General features: G+C 41.2%; 1 protein-coding gene across 1 annotated transcript in view; it reads right to left on the reverse strand.

Annotated features, from left to right (window-relative positions):
• tbc1d25 (TBC1 domain family, member 25) overlaps positions 1–6,617 on the reverse strand; it is a gene marked incomplete at its 5' end in the record, with an annotated part of 14,396 nt that extends 7,779 nt beyond the window's left edge. The window contains 4 exon segments of the mRNA XM_079238897.1: positions 1,071–1,225; positions 1,305–1,414; positions 6,572–6,595; positions 6,597–6,617. Coding sequence (XP_079095023.1) covers positions 1,071–1,225; positions 1,305–1,414; positions 6,572–6,595; positions 6,597–6,617 — 310 coding nt within the window.
• Between the last annotated feature and the right edge of the window lie 15,214 nt (positions 6,618–21,831).

Raw genomic sequence — 21,831 nt, forward strand, 5'->3', positions numbered from 1 at the left:
AAAAGCACAAAATGTGTCGAAATGGAAGAATTATTTGCAGCGCGGGCTCCTTTGACTTTGCATTGATGCCTGATGGGCAGGTTGTGCAGCCCCCCTCCCATATCATTTACTGCTCATTTGGGTAAGGATCTGTGCAGCAGAGCCTGTGGACCGAGACGAGTGTCAAAGGACCAGACGCAACGGGCCTCCCTGTGTGGAGAGAAGGTGTGGCAGTACGGAGGATTTTTTTACTTTCTCATCAGATGATGATAGGTAGAAACACAGGCACCAAAAAGGCAGCTTGTGTTTCTTTTAATTTAACCAAATAAACTGGCCGACGGCTAGCGCAGCCAAACAGTCACCCTTCTGATTCCTGTGGTTAATTTTAGTTTAGTTTGCAATGTCTGCAGTGAGACTTTTGAGGGTGTTGACAGAAAATAATTATTCAAAAAATACTTTTCCTCTGAAACGCTGAAACGAATGCAGCATCCCAACCATGAAGACATGAGTCGAGTCTGCGAGGCTACACTGAAAAGCTTTACCGGACTAAATTGGGACGGGAAGGAGAGAAATTCACCCACTTCAGCAAAATGGTGAAAAAAAAAATCATGCTGATAAAGCAGCTCATTCTTACTCACGTCGCAAAAGCAAAACATGTTTGAGCATTTCTGTCTCTTAACGTCCATCTTTCCTAGTTTCATAACAAGCTGATGTTCGACTCACCGTGTCATAAAGCAGTCGTAACTTAACTACAGCCGCTTTCATCATTACGTAAAGCCAGTTGTTGTTGTTTAAAGTCCCAGTTGGGTCTTTATTCTCCTTGTAGGTTGTATATGTGTGTGAGTCAGTCAGTATTTAGCCATCATTCTTCCTGATGATATTGTTTAGTTAAAAACACATAATATATAGAATACATAATGAAACACCTTAAACCATCTGTTAAAATCAGTCTGCTTAAATAATGTGTGTCAGCTACTTACTCCATGTCACTACAAGCGAACATTTCACACTGATTGACCTGAAATTTGTTCGCTTTGAGGTTTATATTTCAGATTTCTTTTTATGCTTTCAGGATGAACTTGTGTCCTTACTGTCTTCTGAAGGCTTCACGTCCATCTTCAGCTGCAGGAAGGGTTTAGCCGCGCCGACAAACGCCACATCCAGATCCCCGTCGGACAGCAGGGACAGGTACATTTCGACGCCGCTCCGATCCCGAGACAGATAACTGATGGCGAAATTCCGCTTCCTGGTGGGAAACACAGCCAGTTTCATCACGATGGATATAAAGGCTTCACCACATCTCAACTGTGTGTGTGAACGCTTACCCGTTCAGATCGAAGGCTCGGATAAGTATGTGCTGCAGCACCTCCAGCGAGGTTATCTGAGGATCAACAGCAAAGGAGCGAAACTCCACAGGCAGCACTCCGTCGCATTTCTGAAAGGAAACGCATCACAACCTTTAAAGCAGGGATCCCCAACGCTGGTCCTGGAGGGCCGGTGTCCTGCAGGTTCTCCTAGTGTCCCTGCTGGAAAACTCCTGACTCAGACCCAGACAAGCTCATGTCTGCTCAATACAGAAACCCTGCAGGACACCGGTCCTCCAGGACCAGGACGGGTGATCCCTGCTTTAAAACATCATGACTAACAAGTTATTCTGAGGATGAAACTCACAATGAGAGGAAACACTCCACCAGCTTATAAATGACATAATATGCATGTTATTTACTTCATGAAATTACCTTAAATGTTCCCGTTTTGCACAGAACTTTTTGCAAAAATTGTGCACAAAGTAGTTTGTTTAAAGAGAAAACTTCACTAGGATGCGTTGCTTAAAACAGATAAAACCAGAAAAGCCCTCAGAGAGCGCAGACCTCCGCCAAGCATGTTGTGATTAACACCTAACATAACTTCAAAGTGATCCAGAATCCAGGATCTCTTCCGGATCTCCACCAAGATGTAATCATTTGTTCCTTGTGAGACCCCCAACATCTCCTGAAAATGTAATCAAAATCCATCAATAACTTTTTGAGTAATGTTGCTAACAGACAACCATACAAACAAACTGGTGAAAACACAACCTCCTTGGCAGAGGTAATTAAAAGACCAAGTAAACAAAGTCCACAGGAATATGTAAACAAAAATATTGGACCCTCGTGTCCACCCAGCGGCATGGAAACGAATAAACAGCACCTCAAATGAAAGCACACATCCCACAGTTCGCTATGAGCAAGATTCACTCAACCAGTCAGAAGAAGCTGAATTTATGCATCACATTTGACAAACATCATTACATATTCTGTTTACCTTTGCTGTTTTGGCTCCAAAACTTTAATCCACCAACATAAAACGGCATTCAGTAAAGCGACTACGTTTCCCACGGTGCTTCGGGAGTTGTCAGGCGGACAAAATCACCATTTTCTGCCCAGTAACATCAGTTTGATTGGACAACAACGGCTGTCAGTCATTCAGCATCACAAACATTTCCTGCTTTGTCGGTGCCGATTGGTCACATTTATGTAAACATGATGACATCAGCGTGATTCTACCGTATCACATGATTAGAAAGAGGGGTCGTTCATACCGATTAGCCAATCATAGCCAAAGTTACGCGCGTTACGCACACGCCCACTGCATACGATGACGTGGTTGTCAGTGGCGCGGCGTCTGCTTTGTACTTTTTATTTAAAAACTAGAATCCAGGATCTCTTCTGGATCTCCACCAAGATTTCATCATTTGTTCCTCATTACACTCCCACACATATCCCAACATATCTCCAAGATTTCATCAAAATACATCCATAACTTTTTGAGTTATGTTGCCAACAGACAAAAAAGCAAACTCAATGAAAACACAACCTCCTTGGCGGAGATAACCAGAAATGCAAAGATACATTTCTGACAGCTGTTAGGAGACAGTTTTTTTTTTTTTTTTTTGCTTTTCTGATCGTAACAGATTTAACAAAGTTAACATTCACTGAAAAATATCTGGAGTTCCTGAAAACAGCAAAACATAATTTTGAAAGAACATGTGCCCCTCATGCACCTGCTGTTTGGCTGCAGGACTGTGTTCTTGCTAAATTTGACTAATTAAAAAAAATATTTTTTCTTTTCTAAAGCATTACATCAACTTTTCTACATTTAAACTCTGTGCTTCTGACTTGTGTTGAAAGCACTCTAGCAATCATTCCAAACACCCCTGGCGCTAACGTTGCCCTGCAGCATCTTGAGGCTGAGAAACTGCATTCTGCAACTCTTTCCGCTTTGTTACCAACACACTGGCTGTTGTGAATCAGCACCATGGTTGTTTCAGCACAGAAATGCAAAATCGTTTCACTGAAAGTGAGAGCAAAAAGACAAAAGTCAACATCAGAATGACTTTTACTGGCTGGAGAGGGCTCAGAGAAGAGACAGGATGCAAGACATCTGCTGAATTAGCTGTCATTAAGGGGCAACAAAGTGGGAAAATCAGCTAAATTCAGCTTAAAAGATGCAAGATGTTACTTTCCAGCCTAAAAACTTTGTGTTGGACTCGTTTGATGCCAAGGTGACATCTATCATGTTCATTTCTGAAGCCGCCGCTGTCCAGCAGCATGTCAAGGCTGAGAAAACACACTTTAATAAACTTGTCCTTCCAGGACACCGTGTGACGTTGCAGCTTTACGCACCGTGTCACACATTAGTCAGCGGATATAAACACACCACTAGCTTTTAAACGAACCTCTTGGCCGATTCAGGAAAAAAAGCAAGACGACCTCATCAGATGAAGCGAGGGAAAGAAAGATGCAGAACGAGGAAGTCAACTTAAGACTGATTGACAGACTAGGGAGGACTAACAGTACAGGTAGGATGGATGCTGAATTAGTCGTCCAAAGGGGGCTGAGAAAATCTGCAGGTAATACGTCATTAAAATAACAACATGCTGCAACTAAATCAGTTTCCCGGATAATCAACCACACGCTAGTTTCACCAACCCTGGTGGTTTAGAAAGAAATGAACTCAGAGACATTTTACCAAACTTTGCATGACTGTTTCCCAACAAGCAAAACGTTGTGACCGTTCCCAGCAGCTAAACGTCGCAACACGCCAGCCATTTGCTTTCCTGCAAACTCCTCCTCCGTTTACAGAGAACTTGGTCTCAGTTTGTTCATTCATCAGTGACTTTTGTGCCTGATGGGTCCCGTTCCTGTAGTTTTATATCACATCCCCATGTTGGGTCTTTGAAGCTGCTGCCGTGAAAAGTAGCAGTTTTGTGTCACAAACTGCAGTAAATAATGTAAAAGCACTTTGTTTCATTTCTTGTCTCTACAACATTTCCATTGCAAAGGGAAATTATGACAATAAGATTGGAATTATATTCAAGATAAAGCTGTTTATTCAGCACACAGCCTCTTAAATATTATTTTATCTCTTCTGTTCTTTTATCAGAAGAGATAAAATAATATTTAAGAGGCTGTGTGCTGAATAAACAGCTTTATCTTGTCAGCCCAGAAAACTGTTTATAAGTTACAACATCCCGGTTCAGTCGGAGCATTCCAGGTCTCCTCGAGCCTTTAAAGCCTTTTCCTGGTTTGTGACAGCAGACCGAGATGTTTGCAGGGTCAGAACCACAGACCCATTATACATCATTTTAAAACTACAACCAAGATGCAGGTGCACACGTCAACATGTGTGTAACCTGTAATCATGTCACATAAAAGTACTTTTCCAGGTAATATTATGACCTAATCGCTGTCTTTTACACAGCCTGGGTGAAAATAAATATTTGCATTCAGAACTTTACACAGACATGCAGTGTAGTCAAATTTCATTCACTTCAACACGATATGCAAGTGGAAAGTCTTCATATTTGAGAAAAATAAAAGCCTACATTTCCCACAATGCAATGCAGACGTGAAGCAGATAAGAGATCAGTAAGATGGAAAAAATCTTAGCGTATGAACCTGAGTGATGTTTCTGTTTTTACGTTGTTTTAAATGAGTTCATTCTTTCTGTTTCAAGTCCCTTTGGAAGTGGTTACTATGGAAACAGCAAGGAGAAGATATAATTGTGGAAAGGCAAAAAAATGAGTGAATGCAAAACATAAAAAAGAATTTTCCTAGTTGTGTTTATTTCCAGTCACTACGTCATTAAGGTTGGCACGATGTGTGAAATGTCAACAAAAACAAACGAAATGACCTGCAAATCTCACAAACCCAGATTTTATTTATTTCCAGTAGAACATCAACAACATATCAGATGTTCAAAATGAGACATTTTATCATTCTACAGATAAAAGTGAGCTCATTGTAAGACAGATGGCAGCAACACATCTGTAAAAAGTAATAAGACAAGCAAAAGGTTGAAAAGGTAGACGGTACAAATCAAAAACAACTTGAAGAGCATTTCAATTCAAGTCTACTTTATTTATATAGCACCACTCTACAAGAATGTCATCTAAACGTGCTTTCCAGACACATCAATTCTATCCAGTTCATAAAACATAGCAGATTTAAGGAAGGCCGACAGATTTCATGGACTTGAACAGGATCCAATCCCCCATCCTGAGCAACAGAGGAAGAAAAAGAAAAACCTTTTACAGCTAATTTGGAAAATAACCTCATAAAGTAAATATATATATTGTATATTGTCTCAGTTTCAACATCTGATGTGTTGTTTATGTTCCACTAGAAACAAAATGTGGTGTTAATAAACTTTAATAAAATAATAATTAAAATTCACAATTGATGTTAGTTTTTATTTACATTTAAAAAGTGTCTCAGCTTTTTGGGATTTGGGTTGTAGTGAACTTTATTATCGGATGTTTTGTTTTGGTCTCCTTTAATATTTTAAACATTTAGCTATTTTTTTTCACAAACCTGTCTGTTTAAATGAGAAACTTCTCCTATTTCTTCTTTTATTGATTATTTAATCCTAATCTGCTATTCACTGACATCTGTATTTATGAAACAGATTAACGATAAAGAAATGTCTCTTTAATTAAACAGTTTTTTAATCAACAACAGCAGCAGCTTTACATAATTAAAAAGGACTATTTCGTGTCTATTTATTCCTCATATTGCTACAAAAAAATCTCCCACTTTGGTCTGATAAAGCACTGTTTAATTGAAAATAATAGGATCTAATATTTTATTGTCAACACAAGGCCTCCAGGTTACATATGACGTCATTAGGCGCTCGCGTGCTCACACGCACTGAGCAGGGAGGTGACGTCAGCTCAACCTGTGAAGGTTCACGACATCAGACAGATGGATTTTATGATGTCAAACCAAACAAAGTGTCACGTAAAACCACCTAACTGTCGTCTGCCAAAATGACCAGAAGGACCAATAGCTAAAGAGACCAAAAAATAAACAAATAAACAACCCCCCCCCCCCCCCCCCCCCAAAAAAAAACAACATAGCAGGCGACATCAAAACACAGCAACACACAGGTGGGAGTCTGCTGCTCGTGTTTGTTCTGTTAAAACAAACAAAGAAAAACAGAAAACAGAGAGTTTCTGTTTTAGTCCAAGTCTGATGTTTGTAAATAAAAGGGGAGTTTTAACAAAGAGAAACAAACAGTAAACAGATGAACCCGGGAGCAGCTCTCTCACCTTGACTTTGACACGAACCACCCCCCCTCTCCTCCTCGCCTGCCATCTTAAACACCCCGTTTTGGAGCAGGAAGGCTCATCTGGCTTTCTGATTTACTGAAACATCCACACCGCCACCGTTACATGATGTTGCTAACATGCTAACCCGAAGCCCCTTCCTCCGGCTGGCGGCTCTTCTTCTGCTCTGGTTTCACCGCCGCGGCTGCTGGATATTCACATGCGGTGGCGCCACCTGCTGGATATTCACCTGCGGTGGCGCCACCTGCTGGATGTTCACCTGCGGTGGCGCCACCTGCTGGATGTTCACATGCCGTGGCGCAACCAGCCTCCTCACCTCACCGCCAGGTGTCGGGGAAAAGCTACAGATGTCTGAAAACATCACAGATCTTAAGAAGAAAGATTCCCCTGTCATATTTCTGATCAACCTCATCCTGTTTTTCGCAAAGTTCCACATTCACAAAAATAAAGTAATGCATAGAAAACCACTTTTTAATCTCTTTATAACGGAAGTAAAAGTAACGTATTGTATCTTGATACAATCTCAGACTCAAACAACAAAAAGGCAAAAAAACAAAGGATATTTGTAACAAATGTAACTTATTTCTGTAACTCGCATTTACCCTTTTATTTGTTTATTTATTTTTATTTTCTTTACTTTATTTAATTTTTAACTCTCTTCTCATTAGTGTCCTATGTCCCTTTTTGCTTTTTGTATAGTCTTTTGATGTCTCTCTTTTTTTTCTTTTTGAAGACTGTTGTAAATTTTGTAAAAGAATTGAAATTATAAATAAAAACAAAAAACTGATGTCTGAAACCATTAGAGAATTAATTCAGAGATCTGAGTTGTAAACCTGCCTCTGTTTTTATCTGGAATAATGAATATCCTGATGTAAACTGGAAAAAGGTCTGGTCACTCCACAGGTGCTATCCAGTTAATGTTTTTCTGGCAAAAACCCATAAAAATGTAGAACATCTCTGTTCCTTCTGTCAACAAGCAGATGAAACTATATGTCATCTTTTCTGTGCTCCTTCTGGAATTATGTTAATCTGTACATCAGTAGGAAACTGGAGTATCATGTTAGGATGAAGCCTGATTATGTTTTATTTGGGTGTTTTAGTTGTCTCCTTCCACACACAATAAGATTTGTAATTAACCTCCTCACTCTACTTGCTAAATTTCACATACATTGTTGTAAATTTTCTAAGCAAAAACCAAATATGTCAGTTTTCCTGTTATGTCCATATGTACATGAAGTCATTGAAATTTTGCACAAATTCAAAAGCTGTGAAAACCAGAACGATGATGCTGCCCCTGAGCTTGAGTTGTGTGTTATGAAATTCTCCTGTATATCCATTGTATTGTATTGTAAATACATTTCAATAAAAACAAAAAAGAAAAAATCATCAAGAAAAAAAAACCAAAACTGATGTCTGAAACTTTTATCCCCCGGACTTTATGAAACATGAGACTTTCATCACCAAGTTTAACTTTGAATGTTGTAAAAAAGAAAACAATTCTCTGTGATTCTAAATGCAGTTCCTCAAGCTTTGATGAATTTGGTGAAGGAGGCGTTATATCATGATGCACCTACCTGTGTCCTACCTACAGCTGTTATTCATGGTGTCTGTCTTACAGACAACATTCCCAGCAACCGATTTATAAGAGAAACGATTACAGCAGAACTCTTCTCCTGTCTTTAAAAAGAAAATATCTAACAAAAGACTTTACTGTTGTGTTTCTCCTCATTTGTTTTTACATCTTTATTTTTCCTCTCATTTCTCCATGTCTGCAGCTTCTGGTGACCATAAATCAGACCAGCTGGTGTAGAGAAGAAACATAAATGAATGACTGAATGAAATAAGGGCTGCACGGTGGAACAGTGGTTAGCAATGTGGCCTCACAGCAAGAAGGTTGCTGGTTTGATCCTTGGCTGGTTTGGTCAGTGGCCTTTCTGTGTGGAGTTTGCATGTTCTCCCCGTGTATGCGTGGGTTCTCTCCGGGTACTCCGGCTTCCTCCCACCATCCAAAAACATGCATGTTAGGTTAATTGGTCACTCTAAATTGCCCCTAGGAGTGAGTGTGGTTGTTCGTCTCTCTGTGTGGCCCTGCGATGGACTGGCAAGCTGTCCAGGGTGTACCCTGCCTGTCGCCCAAAGCTGGCTGGGATAGGCTCCAGCTTCCCCGCGACCCTGAATTGGAATAAGCAGTTCAGAAAATGAATGAATGAAATAATGAATGAATGACTGAATGAATTAACGAATGACTGAATTAAATAATGAATGACTGAATGAATTAACGAATGACTGAATTAAATAATGAATGACTGAATGAATTAACGAATGACTGAATAAAATGTGAAATCCACAGGATAAAATCACTGCAGTTCTTTAGCAGCACTTTACTGTTTCTAACAACCTCAACGCTGTACTGTGATGGAAAGCAATAAAAGCAAAGATATGATGAAAAGCTGAAGAGAAAATATGGCAGTGGATGCCACAGCAGTTCTTTCCAGAATGTCAGGAACTAGAAGTTACAGACTCCCTGGTTCCTGCAGTTCTTCCAGAGGACATGGTGGTCTCCACCTGGTGCCACATTCACACTAAGGGACGGTGCACAAACACCATTGTATGTAATCTTGGGGTTGTAGTTCATAAAGTCTGAGGTCCACTGGATTAAACAAGACTTTCTCCATTTGTAAAAGACCTCAAAGGGACATCTGCTGAGCCGAGTGAAAGATGATTAACATCATTGATCACCTGAAAACAAAAGTTTAATTTTCTCAGGTAAAAGCAGCTGAATTAAAAACAGCTGAAACTCAAACTCTGAACAGGTTCTGATGTTGCTGGTCTGAGATCAGCAGGTCAGAGGTTCATCTGATCTGTTTACATTTAAACACTGAATTCTGAAATCACCTGTCTCATGTTGCCTAGCAACAAGGAGACTGGCAGGTCATTTAGTTTTGATCTTAGGATCCATGCAGCATCACGATGACATCACAGCCCTGATTAAAGGCAACGATGACATCAGAAAATGAGATGTAATTCCACCTTATATAAAGGTCAGAGTTCCGGCTCATTTCTTTGTAGGATCATCGAGTGCGGAGACGAGTTGAAGAAGCATCTGGATTGATTTTCGAATCTTTTCAAGATTGTTTGGTACAGAAAGAAGAATTGAAGGAACGGTTTATTGTTGGACATCAAGTTTACCCAAAGACTTTGACGGATCTTTCTAAATTCTTTGAGAAATTTTGCATTTTACAAGAATAATCAAAGATTTTAACAGATCTTTGGGCACCATGTCGAGAAACATCAATTGTTTGAATCCAAGCAAAGCAGAAATGGACGTAAAGAAGAGCCAGACATCAAGGCTTTGGGGCGATATTGTAGAGGAAGAACTGGGCGCCCCTGAAGAGGTCGATCTAGACTCATTTGTTTTCACTTTTGGCAACACTACTGAAGGAAATGAAATGGAGCCCATCACCCTCCTTACGACGCCATATCACGACGGAGAAAATGTCGCCCTGAATGAGGAGCAAACTCCATCTGAAACCTCTGTTGAGGAAGAACTGTGGAGTAGAGATGAGGAGCTGGACTTCCCTGAAGACGACATTCAGGAGACATTTATCTTCAGTTTTGGCAACAGTGATGAGGAAAGAGAAATGGAGCCCATCACCCGGCTAAAACCCTTAAATTACGACATGGAAAATGTTGCTTTTAAAGAGGAGCAGCGCGACAACCTGACTGCACCATCCACGTCTTCAAAGGACACGCTGGTTGGTGACCAGTCCCATGAAGAAACACAAGATCTTCCACGTTCCCAGGACACCACTGAGAAAGCTGGCTGTGTCCAGAGGGAGCAGTCCCATCCAGCAGCTCCTGGAAACCCTGCAAAACCCCGTGCAGAAGAAACCGGGAATGACGGGATACTATCCAAGACAGCTGACTGTGCAGCCGACATCCCACAGAGAGAACGGAGGTTCCCAGATCCTGCAGACAGCGTTCGGAGATCACAAGGCCACCAAAACCAACTGGCCCCGACATCCCACAGAGAGAACGGAGGTTCCCAGATCCTGCAGACAGCGTTCGGAGATCACAAGGCCACCAAAACCAACTGGCCAAACTGAGAAGTGAGGTGGAGGATCTCAGAGCAAGACTGCAGAAGAAAAACCAGTTTCTCACGGCGGAGAAAGAGAAGAGGATTAAAGCGGAGCAAGAATCTCAGTCCACCCAGAACCAGCTGGACTACCAAACCAATGAGGTGGAAGATCTGAAGCTCAAGCTGCAGAAGAAAAACCAACTTCTCACTCTGGAAAAGGAAAAGCGAAATAAAGCTGAAAAGGAATCCGAGAGCTGCTGGAAAATGTTTGCAGAGGCGGACCAGCAACGAGAAAAAGAACGCCGTCTCAGGAAGCATTTTGAGCAGGAGCTGAAGAAACACAAGAACATCATGGAGGAACTGCAGCAGTCCTCCGATGCATCAAACCCAGAAGGGCAGAGTGAACCCAGACTGGTAGAGCTCCAGATCCAGAACCTGGAGCTGGAAAATGTAAAACAATGTTTGGAAAAGGAGATTAAATCCAACCAGGAACTGACGTCCAAGATGACGTGTCAAGAGGAGACGATAAAAGATCTGGAGTGGAAGGTCGCAGAATTTACTGTCCAGCTCAAGCTGGCAGGCAGCAGCTGCTCCGGCGTCCTGGATCTGGTGTCGGAATCAGGCCGTCCCGCTCGGTCAACAGGGCCACAGGCGGTCAACAGGGCCACAGGCGGTCTCAGAGCCACAGGCGGTCTCAGAACCACAGGCGGTCTCAGAGCCACAGGCGGTCTCAGAACCACAGGCGGTCTCAGAGCCACAGGCGGTCTCAGAACCACAGGCGGTCTCAGAGCCACAGGCGGTCTCAGAACCACAGGCGGTCTCAGAACCACAGGCGGTCTCAGAACCACAGGCGGTCTCAGAGCCACAGGCGGTCTCAGAACCACAGGCGGTCTCAGAGCCACAGGCGGTCTCAGAACCACAGGCGGTCTCAGAACCACAGGCGGTCTCAGAACCACAGGCGGTCTCAGAGCCACAGGCGGTCTCAGAACCACAGGCGGTCTCAGAGCCACAGGCGGTCTCAGAACCACAGGCGGTCTCAGAGCCACAGGCGGTCTCAGAACCACAGGCGGTCTCAGAACCACAGGCGATCTCAGAGCCACAGGCGATCTCAGAGCCACAGGCGGTCTCAGAGCCACAGGCGGTCTCAGAACCACAGGCGGTCTCAGAGCCACAGGCGGTCTCAGAACCACAGGCGGTCTCAGAGCCACAGGCGGTCTCAGAACCACAGGCGGTCTCAGAGCCACAGGCGGTCTCAGAACCACAGGCGGTCTCAGAACCACAGGCGGTCTCAGAGCCACAGGCGGTCTCAGAGCCACAGGCGGTCTCAGAGCCACAGGCGGTCTCAGAACCACAGGCGGTCTCAGAGCCACAGGCGGTCTCAGAGCCACAGGCGGTCTCAGAACCACAGGCGGTCTCAGAACCACAGGCGGTCTCAGAGCCACAGGCGGTCTCAGAACCACAGGCGGTCTCAGAGCCACAGGCGGTCTCAGAGCCACAGGCGGTCTCAGAACCACAGGCGGTCTCAGAGCCACAGGCGGTCTCAGAGCAAGTGGACTTCCATCCTCAGGAAGTTTCTGGACCAGTGGAGGACTTCACACCAGATGTGAAGTCTAAAAAACCAAAGATACCGTCTCAGTGGAGAAGTCTGAAAGAATCCACCGGTACATCTCCACCAACACGGTAGCAAAGACCACACCCCAAAATCTGCTGAAGGTCCCCAAAAAAACAAAAACAAAAAAATAAATCAATAATAATAATTAAAAAAAATAAATAAATATATATATATATATATAAAAGATATATTTAATAAATACATATAATAATATATATTATATAAAATAACAATTATTATAATAATTATAAGATTATAATCTATAATATATTATATATAATATATAATATAATATAATATAATATAACATTTTCCCCCTCCCTGAGTCGCCACCTTATCGTGGTGGAGGGGTTTGTGTGTCCTGAAGATCCTAGTAGCTATGTTGTCGGGGGCTTTATGCCTCTGGTAGGGTCCCCCATGGCAAACAGGTTTCTAGGGAAGGGACCAGACTAAGTGCGGCTCAGAAACTCCTGTGATAATGACAACTATTGGCTTAAATGTTCCCTTACCCGGACGCAGGTCACCACACACTACTGCATCCATATTTATATATATTAATATTTCATTTATGAAACTAACACATATGTATAATGTTACATTCTTACGTTAAAATGTTTTTTAAAAAAAGGGAAAAAAGAAAAAGAAAACACGGATCTGCATCAAGGTGAATTTGTTCACATGACATCAGTCTTAGCTCTGGGTGTTTGACGGATGGAAAGGTGATGATGTTTAGTCGAGTTAAAGGTGTGGTATGATGGACCAAAGACCACAGAAACCATGAGGCGCCCAGTTCAGAAAGAGAAGGAAAGAAGAGAAACAGTCTAAAGATAAAGGCATGCAGGTTCCTATGAGGGATGTTATTGTACATGTAATGAAACACTTTTTATTATCTTCTTGCTAACATGCTGCTGCTTCGCCACAGAATATATTAGTTTGTGTTTGCAACACAACAAGTTGACATGTTAGACTGGGAATGTGGTGAACAACAGTACGTCCTGACTGGAGTGTTTCATGCTCTACATGGGTCTGTGCTCTCTTAAATAACTTATATGATATTCATGGGATGTCAGGATCATTGGTATGACATTTTGTAGCTTTATGATGCTTTTTGAATCATTTTTAGTGTGTTTTGCTTAGTTAATAATAGGATGTCAAACGATAACTTGTGCATTATTATGGTTTATTTTATTTGGGTAACTGATGCATGTTAAGTATGAAGGACAACACGCACATCAACTCTTTTTTCTCTTGAAAGCTCTCAAATTTAGAGATCTAGTCCATTTCAAAATCATACAGTTCATGTATTCAGTAAATCATAAAAAGTAGCACAAAGTATCCAGGGGTTGTTTCAGACGAGGGAGAGTTCAGATGCACTACGAGGTACATGCATCCTAAAAACAGATAAACACACAAACTAAACACCATTGTATCACAACCACAGGAGGTAAACTGTGGAACAACTTAAGTGATGACATGATGTTATGTCCTACTCCTATCACATTTAAAAATATCCTAAAAAACATATATTACAAACATGCAGGACAGAATTACTTTGTTTTATGTATAATGTATGTACGGCTGTGCTCATATGTCTTCATCCCCTTTCATTAAAGAAAAGCTGAATTTACAACAGTCACTCAAATAACTGGAGACTTTAAAAGGAACAAGAACTAAAAATGTGCAAAAAATATCATTTAGTAATATAAGAAACTGTTTTTTCATTTCATTGAGTTGAAGAAAAAACAAACAAACAAACAAACAAATGTGTCCTGGACAAATGAGAGACTTTTCTGTTGAACAGTGGGACAAAATACCTGTCAACAGGTGCAGAAGTCTGACCGAGAGGAACAGAAAACACCTGACTGGAGCGGAAACATTACAGGATTGTTCAACTAAATATTGCTTTATGACTGATGGAATATGTAATAAATTATCTTATTTGTTTGCTTTTAAAAAAAATATTCCTATTGAACCAGAATCAGAAAATAATGTCATGATTTTCATAAAATCTTTATTTATTATTACTTTAGTTAATTTCATCTTATTTTACAGGCAGCTGTTTTTTTCCTTCTTTAATGAAAGGTTATGAATAAATATGAGCACAGCTGTATGTGCATGTCGGTCTGTATATGTACATGCTTCATATGTGCACATTTATACATGTACATGTATGTATGTACACAGCTCAAAAAAATAAAGGAACACCTAAAGAACACGATGTAACTCCAAGTCAACTGGACTTCTGTGAAATGGAACTGTCCACTTAGGAAGCAACACTGACTGACAATCAGTTCCACATGCTGGTGTACAAATGGAATAGACAAGAGGTGGAAATTTTCAATTCAATTCAATTCAACTTTATTTATATAGCGTCAAATCACGGCAATGCCATCTCAAGACGCTTTACAGACAGAGGGGAAAACATAATGAAGGCCAATTCATAATAGCCTATATAAGGAAACCAGCAGATTGAGTTGAGTCCAACTCAATCTCCCATCCTGAGCAAGCACACTGGCAACAGTGGGAAGGAAAAAACTCCCTTTTAACAGGAAGGAAACCTCCGGCAGAACCCGGCTCAGGACAGGCAGCCATCTGCCTCTGCTGTGTGGGGGGAAGAGGACAGAAAGACAACAGACAACAGGAACTGCTACTCCCGGCCAGGGAGACCTGCTGAGACAGGAGACATACATGTTAATGATGCAACACTGTTATGGGGGGGGGGGGGGGGGGGTTAAAAGAAAGAGATAAAAAGAAAAAGAAAGAAGCTCAGTGTATCAGGAAATGTCCCTCAGCAGTCTAAACCTATAGCAGCATAACTAAGGGATGCTAACCTTCCCTAGCTATAGGACTTATCAAAAAGATAAGTCTTCAGCCTAGTCTTAAAGGTGGGGAGGGTGTCTGCTTCCCTAACACTAACTGGGAGCTTATTCCATAAGAGAGGGGCCTGATAACCAAAGGCTCTGCCTCCTGCTCGGCTCTTTGAGACTCTAAGAACCACAAGTAAGCCTGCAGTCTGCGAACGAAGTACTCTGCTTGGTATATAAGGAACAATGAGGTCTTTGATATATAGTGGTGCCTGGTTGTGGAGGGCTTTATATGTAAGGAGAAGGATTTTAAATTTTATTCTAGATTGAACAGGCAGCCAGTGAAGAGAGGCTAAAACTGGAGAAATATGATCTCTCCTGCTGGTTCTGGTCAGGACTCTGGCTACAGAATTCTGGATCCGCTGAAGGCTTTTCAGGGCATATTTAGGACAGCCCAGTAATAGAGAGTTACAGTAATCTAGTCTCGAAGTAACAAAAGCATGAACCAGTTTTTCTGCATCACTCTGAGACAGAATGTCCCTAATTTTGGCTATATTACATAAATGAAAGAAGGCTGTTTTAGTAACCTGCTTAATATGTGGACCAAAGGACAGGTCAGGGTCAAATATTACTCCAAGGTTTCTCACTGTAGCACTGGAAGCTAAAGTAATGCCATCCAGGTTCATTACAAAACCGGAAAATTTAGCTCTGAGTTTTTCAGATCCAACGAGAATTACTTCAGTCTTATCTGAGTTTAAGAGGAGAACATTTCTAGACATCCAAGTCTTTATGTCTATGAGACAATTTTGTAGCCTATTGGGCTGATTTGTTTCATCTGGTTTAAAGGATAAGTATAGTTGAGTATCATCTGCATAACAATGAAAGTTTATTCCATGCTGTCTAATAATTTTGCCTAAAGGGAGCATATATAGCGTGAAGAGTATTGGTCCAAGTACAGAACCTTGAGGAACTCCATGACTTACTGTAGTTTGTGAGGAGGACTTGTCATTTACATGAACGAACTGAAGTCTATCAGATAAATATGATTTAAACCAGCTTAACGCTGTACCTGTAATTCCAATCATCTGTTCTAGTCTCTGTAACAGAATATTATGATCGACTGTATCAAATGCAGCACTAAGATCAAGCAAGATAAGTACGGACACAAGTCCTTTGTCTGAGGCCATAAGAAGGTCATTAGTAACTTTCACCAATGCCGTCTCTGTCCTATGATGAGCTCTAAATCCTGACTGAAACTCCTCGCATAAATTATTACTGCTCAGGTGGGCATGTAGCTGAGCTGAAACTACTTTCTCCAGAATTTTGGACATAAACGGGAGGTTAGATATAGGTCTATAATTTGCTATCACCTCTGGATCCAGAGATTGCTTTTTAGGTAAAGGCTTGATTACAGCAGTTTTAAATGATTGTGGTACATATCCTGTCACTAAAGACATATTGATAAGATTTAGTAGTGATGTATTAATTAAAGGGAAAATGTCCTTAAAGAGGCTCGTTGGGAGAGGGTCTAAGATACAGGTGGATGGTTTAGATGAAGCTATTATTTTAGTTAATTCAGAGGGTTGGACAGGACAGAAACTATTTAAACTATTTAAATTTTAGGCAACTGGCAAGACACACCCAATAAAGGAGTGGTTCTGCAGGTGGAGACCACAGACCACTTCTCAGTTCCGATGCTTTCTGGCTGATGTTTTGGTCTGAATGCTGGCGGTGCTTTCACTCTAGTGGTAGCATGAGACGGAGTCTACAACCCACACAAGTGGCTCAGGTAGTGCAGCTCATCCAGGATGGCACATCAATGCCAGCTGTGGCAAGAAGGTTTGCTGTGTCTGTCAGCGTCGTGTCCAGAGCATGGAGGCGCTACCAGGAGACAGGCCAGTACATCAGGAGACATGGAGGAGGCCGTGGGAGGGCAACAACCCAGCAGCAGGACCGCTACCTCCTTCTTTGTGCAAGGAGGAACAGGAGGAGCACTGCCAGAGCCCTGCAGAATGAGCTCCAGCAGGACACAAATGTGCATGTGTCTGCTCCAACAGTCAGAAACAGACTCCATGAGGGTGGTATGAGGGCCCGACGTCCACAGGTGGGGGTTGTGTTTACAGCCCAACACTGTGCAGGACGTTTGGCGTTTGCCAGAGAACACCAAGGTTGGTAAATTCTCCACTGGCGCCCTGAGCTCTTCACAGATGGAAGCAGGTTCACGCTGAGCACATGTGACAGACGTGACGGAGTCTGGAGACGCCGTGGAGAACGTTCTGCTGCCTCATCCTCCAGCAGGACCGGTTTGGCAGTGGGTCAGTAATGGTGTGGGGGGGCATTTCTTTGGAGGGCCGCACAGCCCTCCATGTGCTCGCCAGAGGTAGCCTGACTGCCATTAGGTACCGAGATGAGATCCTCAGACCCCTTGTGGGACCATATGCTGGTGCGGTTGGCCCTGGGTTCCTCCTAATGCAAGACAATACTAGACCTCATGTGTCTGGAGTGTGTCAGCAGTTCCTGCAACATGAAGGCATTGATGTTATGGACTGGCCCGCCCGTTCCCCAGACCTGAATCCAGCTGAGCACATCTGGGACATCATGTCTCGCTCCATCCATCAACGCCAAGTTGCACCACAGACTGTCCAGGAGTTGGCGGATGCTTTAGTCCAGGTCTGGGAGGAGATCCCTCAGGAGAACATCCGCCGCCTCATCAGGAGCATGCCCAGGCGTTGTAGGGAGGTCATACAGGTACGCGGAGGCCACACACACTACTGAGCCTCATGTTGATTTGTTTAAAGGACATTACATCAAAGTTGGATCAGCCTGTAATGTGTTTTTCCACTTTCATTTGGAGTAGAACTCCAAATCCAGACCTCCATGGGTTGATATGTTTGATTTTCATTGATAATTTCTGTGTGATTTTGTTGTCAGCACATTCAGCTATGGAAAGAACAAAGTATTTAATAAAAATATTTCATTCATTCAGATTTACAACATGTTACTTTAGTGTTTCCCTAATTTTTTTGAGCAGTGTATAAACATCTGTGTACATGTAAATGTGACTGTACATAACTATATGAATGAGAAATTTAACTTAATGTGTGGAAATTATCACAAAAAGTTAAAATGTGGGAAATTATCCATTTACAAAGTGAACATATTAAGACATATGGCATGCTATGCTATGACAGTCATTTTTTTCCCTCTTTTCATTATATATCGCTAAGAAAATCAATAGTCATTTATTAGTGCGTTATGTTACTTTAAAAAAAAAAGGGGGGGGGACAGATTTTACAAGAAATTTTCTTTTTCCTGCTCCTTTTCAAGCATGGTGCTCTGTTTGTTTTGTTTTTGTACTGTAAAGTCTTGTTTTACCTTTTGTATGTTGTTGGAGCTGTGGTGTGTGTCCCTTATTTTAATTTATGAAAGGTGGCAACCCTACATGTAAAGCACTTTATACATGAAAGATGTTGTACAAATAAACTTGCCTTGCCTAAACTGTGTTAATAATTTTCTACCTGCAAGACTTAAACCTGAGGTTGATGTTTGCATCTTTTATACTTCTGATACTGAAACCATATATCATCTTGTTTATACATAATCTGCTTACTTTTGTTTTGGTTGTGGCTCTCTAAAAATGAACAGCAGTCTTTTGTTTACCCATAATAGTAATAATATCATGCATTTTCTGGATATCCAAGCATCTCAAATGTTGTTAGTCTTATTATCATGCAGGGTAAAATATCACATTCATACTAAGTGGAAATCTGGTGGAACTTCATTCAAGGCCGGCTCTAGGAATGCATACTTGAGGGGACAGGCAGATATGTGAAGGGGGCACATCACGCTTGTGCTCTTTTTGTTATTGTTTTTTGTAAGTGTTTTCTTAATGGGACTGTTAGAGTCTGACACTCTAAAGAAATAGATTGCACTTCATCAGGCCTTGAACCAAAGACCTGTCCAGCTTGGGTGTCCCACCTGAAACTGAAGCTCCTGCTGGTGTAGCTCTTAGGGTCACTGAGGCACACAAACCCTCTGACCACAATAAGGTGGCGATCCCTCAGAGGGGAAAGGAATAAAAAAATTATAAATACATTAAAATAATAATAAAAAAAAGAAATATCAATGATCAAAGTTTTAACAAGCAACAACAAAAGAAATGTCACATTAGACAGCCAAATAAAAATAAACTAAACTATTAAGCTAAGCTAAAATAGTTAGGCCTATCACAAACAACAAAAACAGGGCAGAACATCAAACCCCAAACCACAACAAGGTGGCATTCCCTCAGAGGGGAAACGAAATATATAAATATTAGATACATTAAAGTAAGAAAAAAAAATTACAAATACCAATCATCAAAGTTTTAACAGCTAACAACATAACCAATGTCTCATTAGACAGCCAAATAACAATAAACTAACATATAAAACTAAGCTGGCATAGTTCAGCAAACAACAAAAACATTACATTTTTTTCTTAATTTTATTCACTTTCTCCTCTTTTTTTTGTAAACTTAGTCCCTACTTTACAATAACTAATAATAACTAATAAACTAACTAATAATTACATTGGGGGCTGAGCCCACAACTTCGTAGAGGAATCTCTGTGAACCAACGCATTAAAAATGCTTTTTATTTAGGCTTTCTAGTCTGTCCTGTCTTCTCGGTCCTGGTCCTCTTTAAGATTTGTCAGATTTAGTTTTATAAAAATTAATGACAACACAAGCTCATCTTCAAAAGGAACTGACCCTTGCAACATTATTTACCTTTAAGTGTCATTTATTGGGGATATAGGCTCAATAATCTAGTATATTTATTAAATATGCGACTCAACGGTTTAAATGTATTAAATTTATCCTTTCTGGATAGTTGGATATTATGCCTGCAGGAAAATATTTGTGTATATGATAAATCTAGAATACAAACATAATAAAAACATTTTATTTTCCAGAGTAAATCTTGGAATGTAAAGCGACAGGACAGGTCACTCAGTTATATGGTAGTTAAGCATTCAAAATGAATCAAATTATTAAATTAAATGTTGACAATTTCTATCAGGAAGCCTCATCTTAACAAACAAAAAGAAAAATCCTCTCACACTGCATGGCGGGACATGTGTCCAACTGGACTCCCAGCAGTCTGACCTGCACTCATCCACTCTCCTGTTTGATTTACTGCTTGTGTTATTTATGTCATGTCTGCTATTTTATTCTATTCTATTGTCATTTATCAGATGCTTTTATCCAAAGTGAGGTACATATGATACTGAGAACACAAGCAGGAAATCAAACAGAGGACATCATAGGAAGGTGGCACGGTGGACTGCTGACATGTAATGCAACAGGCTTTTTTCCCCACCCCACAATATTACCTCTGTTAAAATACAAAGAATGCTAAATGACAGTCGTAGTAGAGGTAATAATCATATTGACGAATCTCTACATGTATAACTGTAAACATTAAATACAGCTCAGTCTAGTGGTCTACTGTGTCCCTCCCAGTCTCCAACAGCCCATCCTGGAGCAACACAACCATACACCAACCACCATCCTCATTAATACATAAACACCCAAAAAGCTGAGATCATGATAAGACTGGTTTTCTATTCCAAATATACTGTAAAGCAACATAAGATGTAAAACCGTCTTTAACAGCTGGAATTTAACTGAGCAGCCAGAGACCTGCAGGTAAACTAATTCGTAAATATTATATTAAAGCTGTTTGTTTTCTACCTGCATTTGAACTGAAGTTGCATCTAGATACAAAACTTCCACACTGATTTTAAAGCTGTTTTTTTTTTGTTTGTTTTTTTAAATCATAGACTGTATATGGTTTTTATCTACTGCAACACCACGCACGCACGTGCACAAGCGCACATGCCCACTCACAGCAGCACCTCCTCCTTGGTGGTTTTGGGAAATTCAGTCTCACCCACATTTCCCCATTGGATTTAATGCAAATGTATGGAACAGACAAATACCAGGCTAATGATTTAGCATAACTAGCTTAACCTTGGAAGTATTAAGTACTGTCATGAATGTTCTGCTTCATGTTCATGTCACTTTGAAGACATACTAATTAAAATGAGTAGTTTGTTTACCTACTTCATATGTTGACCCAGAGACCCACTGGCTGTCCACTGGAAGCCAAGAGTTGCTTCTCCTCTTTAAAATAAATCACCTGATGTGTATTTGAACCGCTGAAGATGTCCGCTCTATTTCAAAATAAAAGCGGAGTTCAGATTAGGACTAAAACTCCGGGCTGTCAGCCAATAAAACACAGAGGTGTCCCCGCTTCTGTAAACTTCTTCTCTGATTGGTCACATTGTTGTACCTGTGTTGCATTCACTGAAGTCAGGAAATTAAAAAACTACCATCTTCTTTAATGTCATAAGGCGGCTGAGTTAATGTAAACTTATTTCTTTTGGGCTGAAAAATCCTTTGGGGCTTGATGAGAAATGTTCGGGGCTCGGGCCGGGAATACCCAGGCCAGACGACTCCCATGCAGGCACACCACGCATCCAGTGTTCATGTGTGATGGAGCAATGCTCCCACTGACAGGCTTACAGCCTTAAAAAGCATCATAACCCGTTGACACAACATATAGATGGTATATACCACTGTATTTATTGTTAATTAGTTATTAAGTAGCCTATCTCACGATGTAAATCGCTACGAGGTATTTAACGGAGCTTCACTTCTTTATAATTTTCCCGCTGCAGCGCCCCAGCGAGGGGAGAAACCTGA

Source organism: Telmatherina bonti (genome assembly GCF_933228915.1).
Source record: "Telmatherina bonti genome assembly, chromosome: 4".
NCBI lineage: Eukaryota > Metazoa > Chordata > Actinopteri > Atheriniformes > Telmatherinidae > Telmatherina > Telmatherina bonti.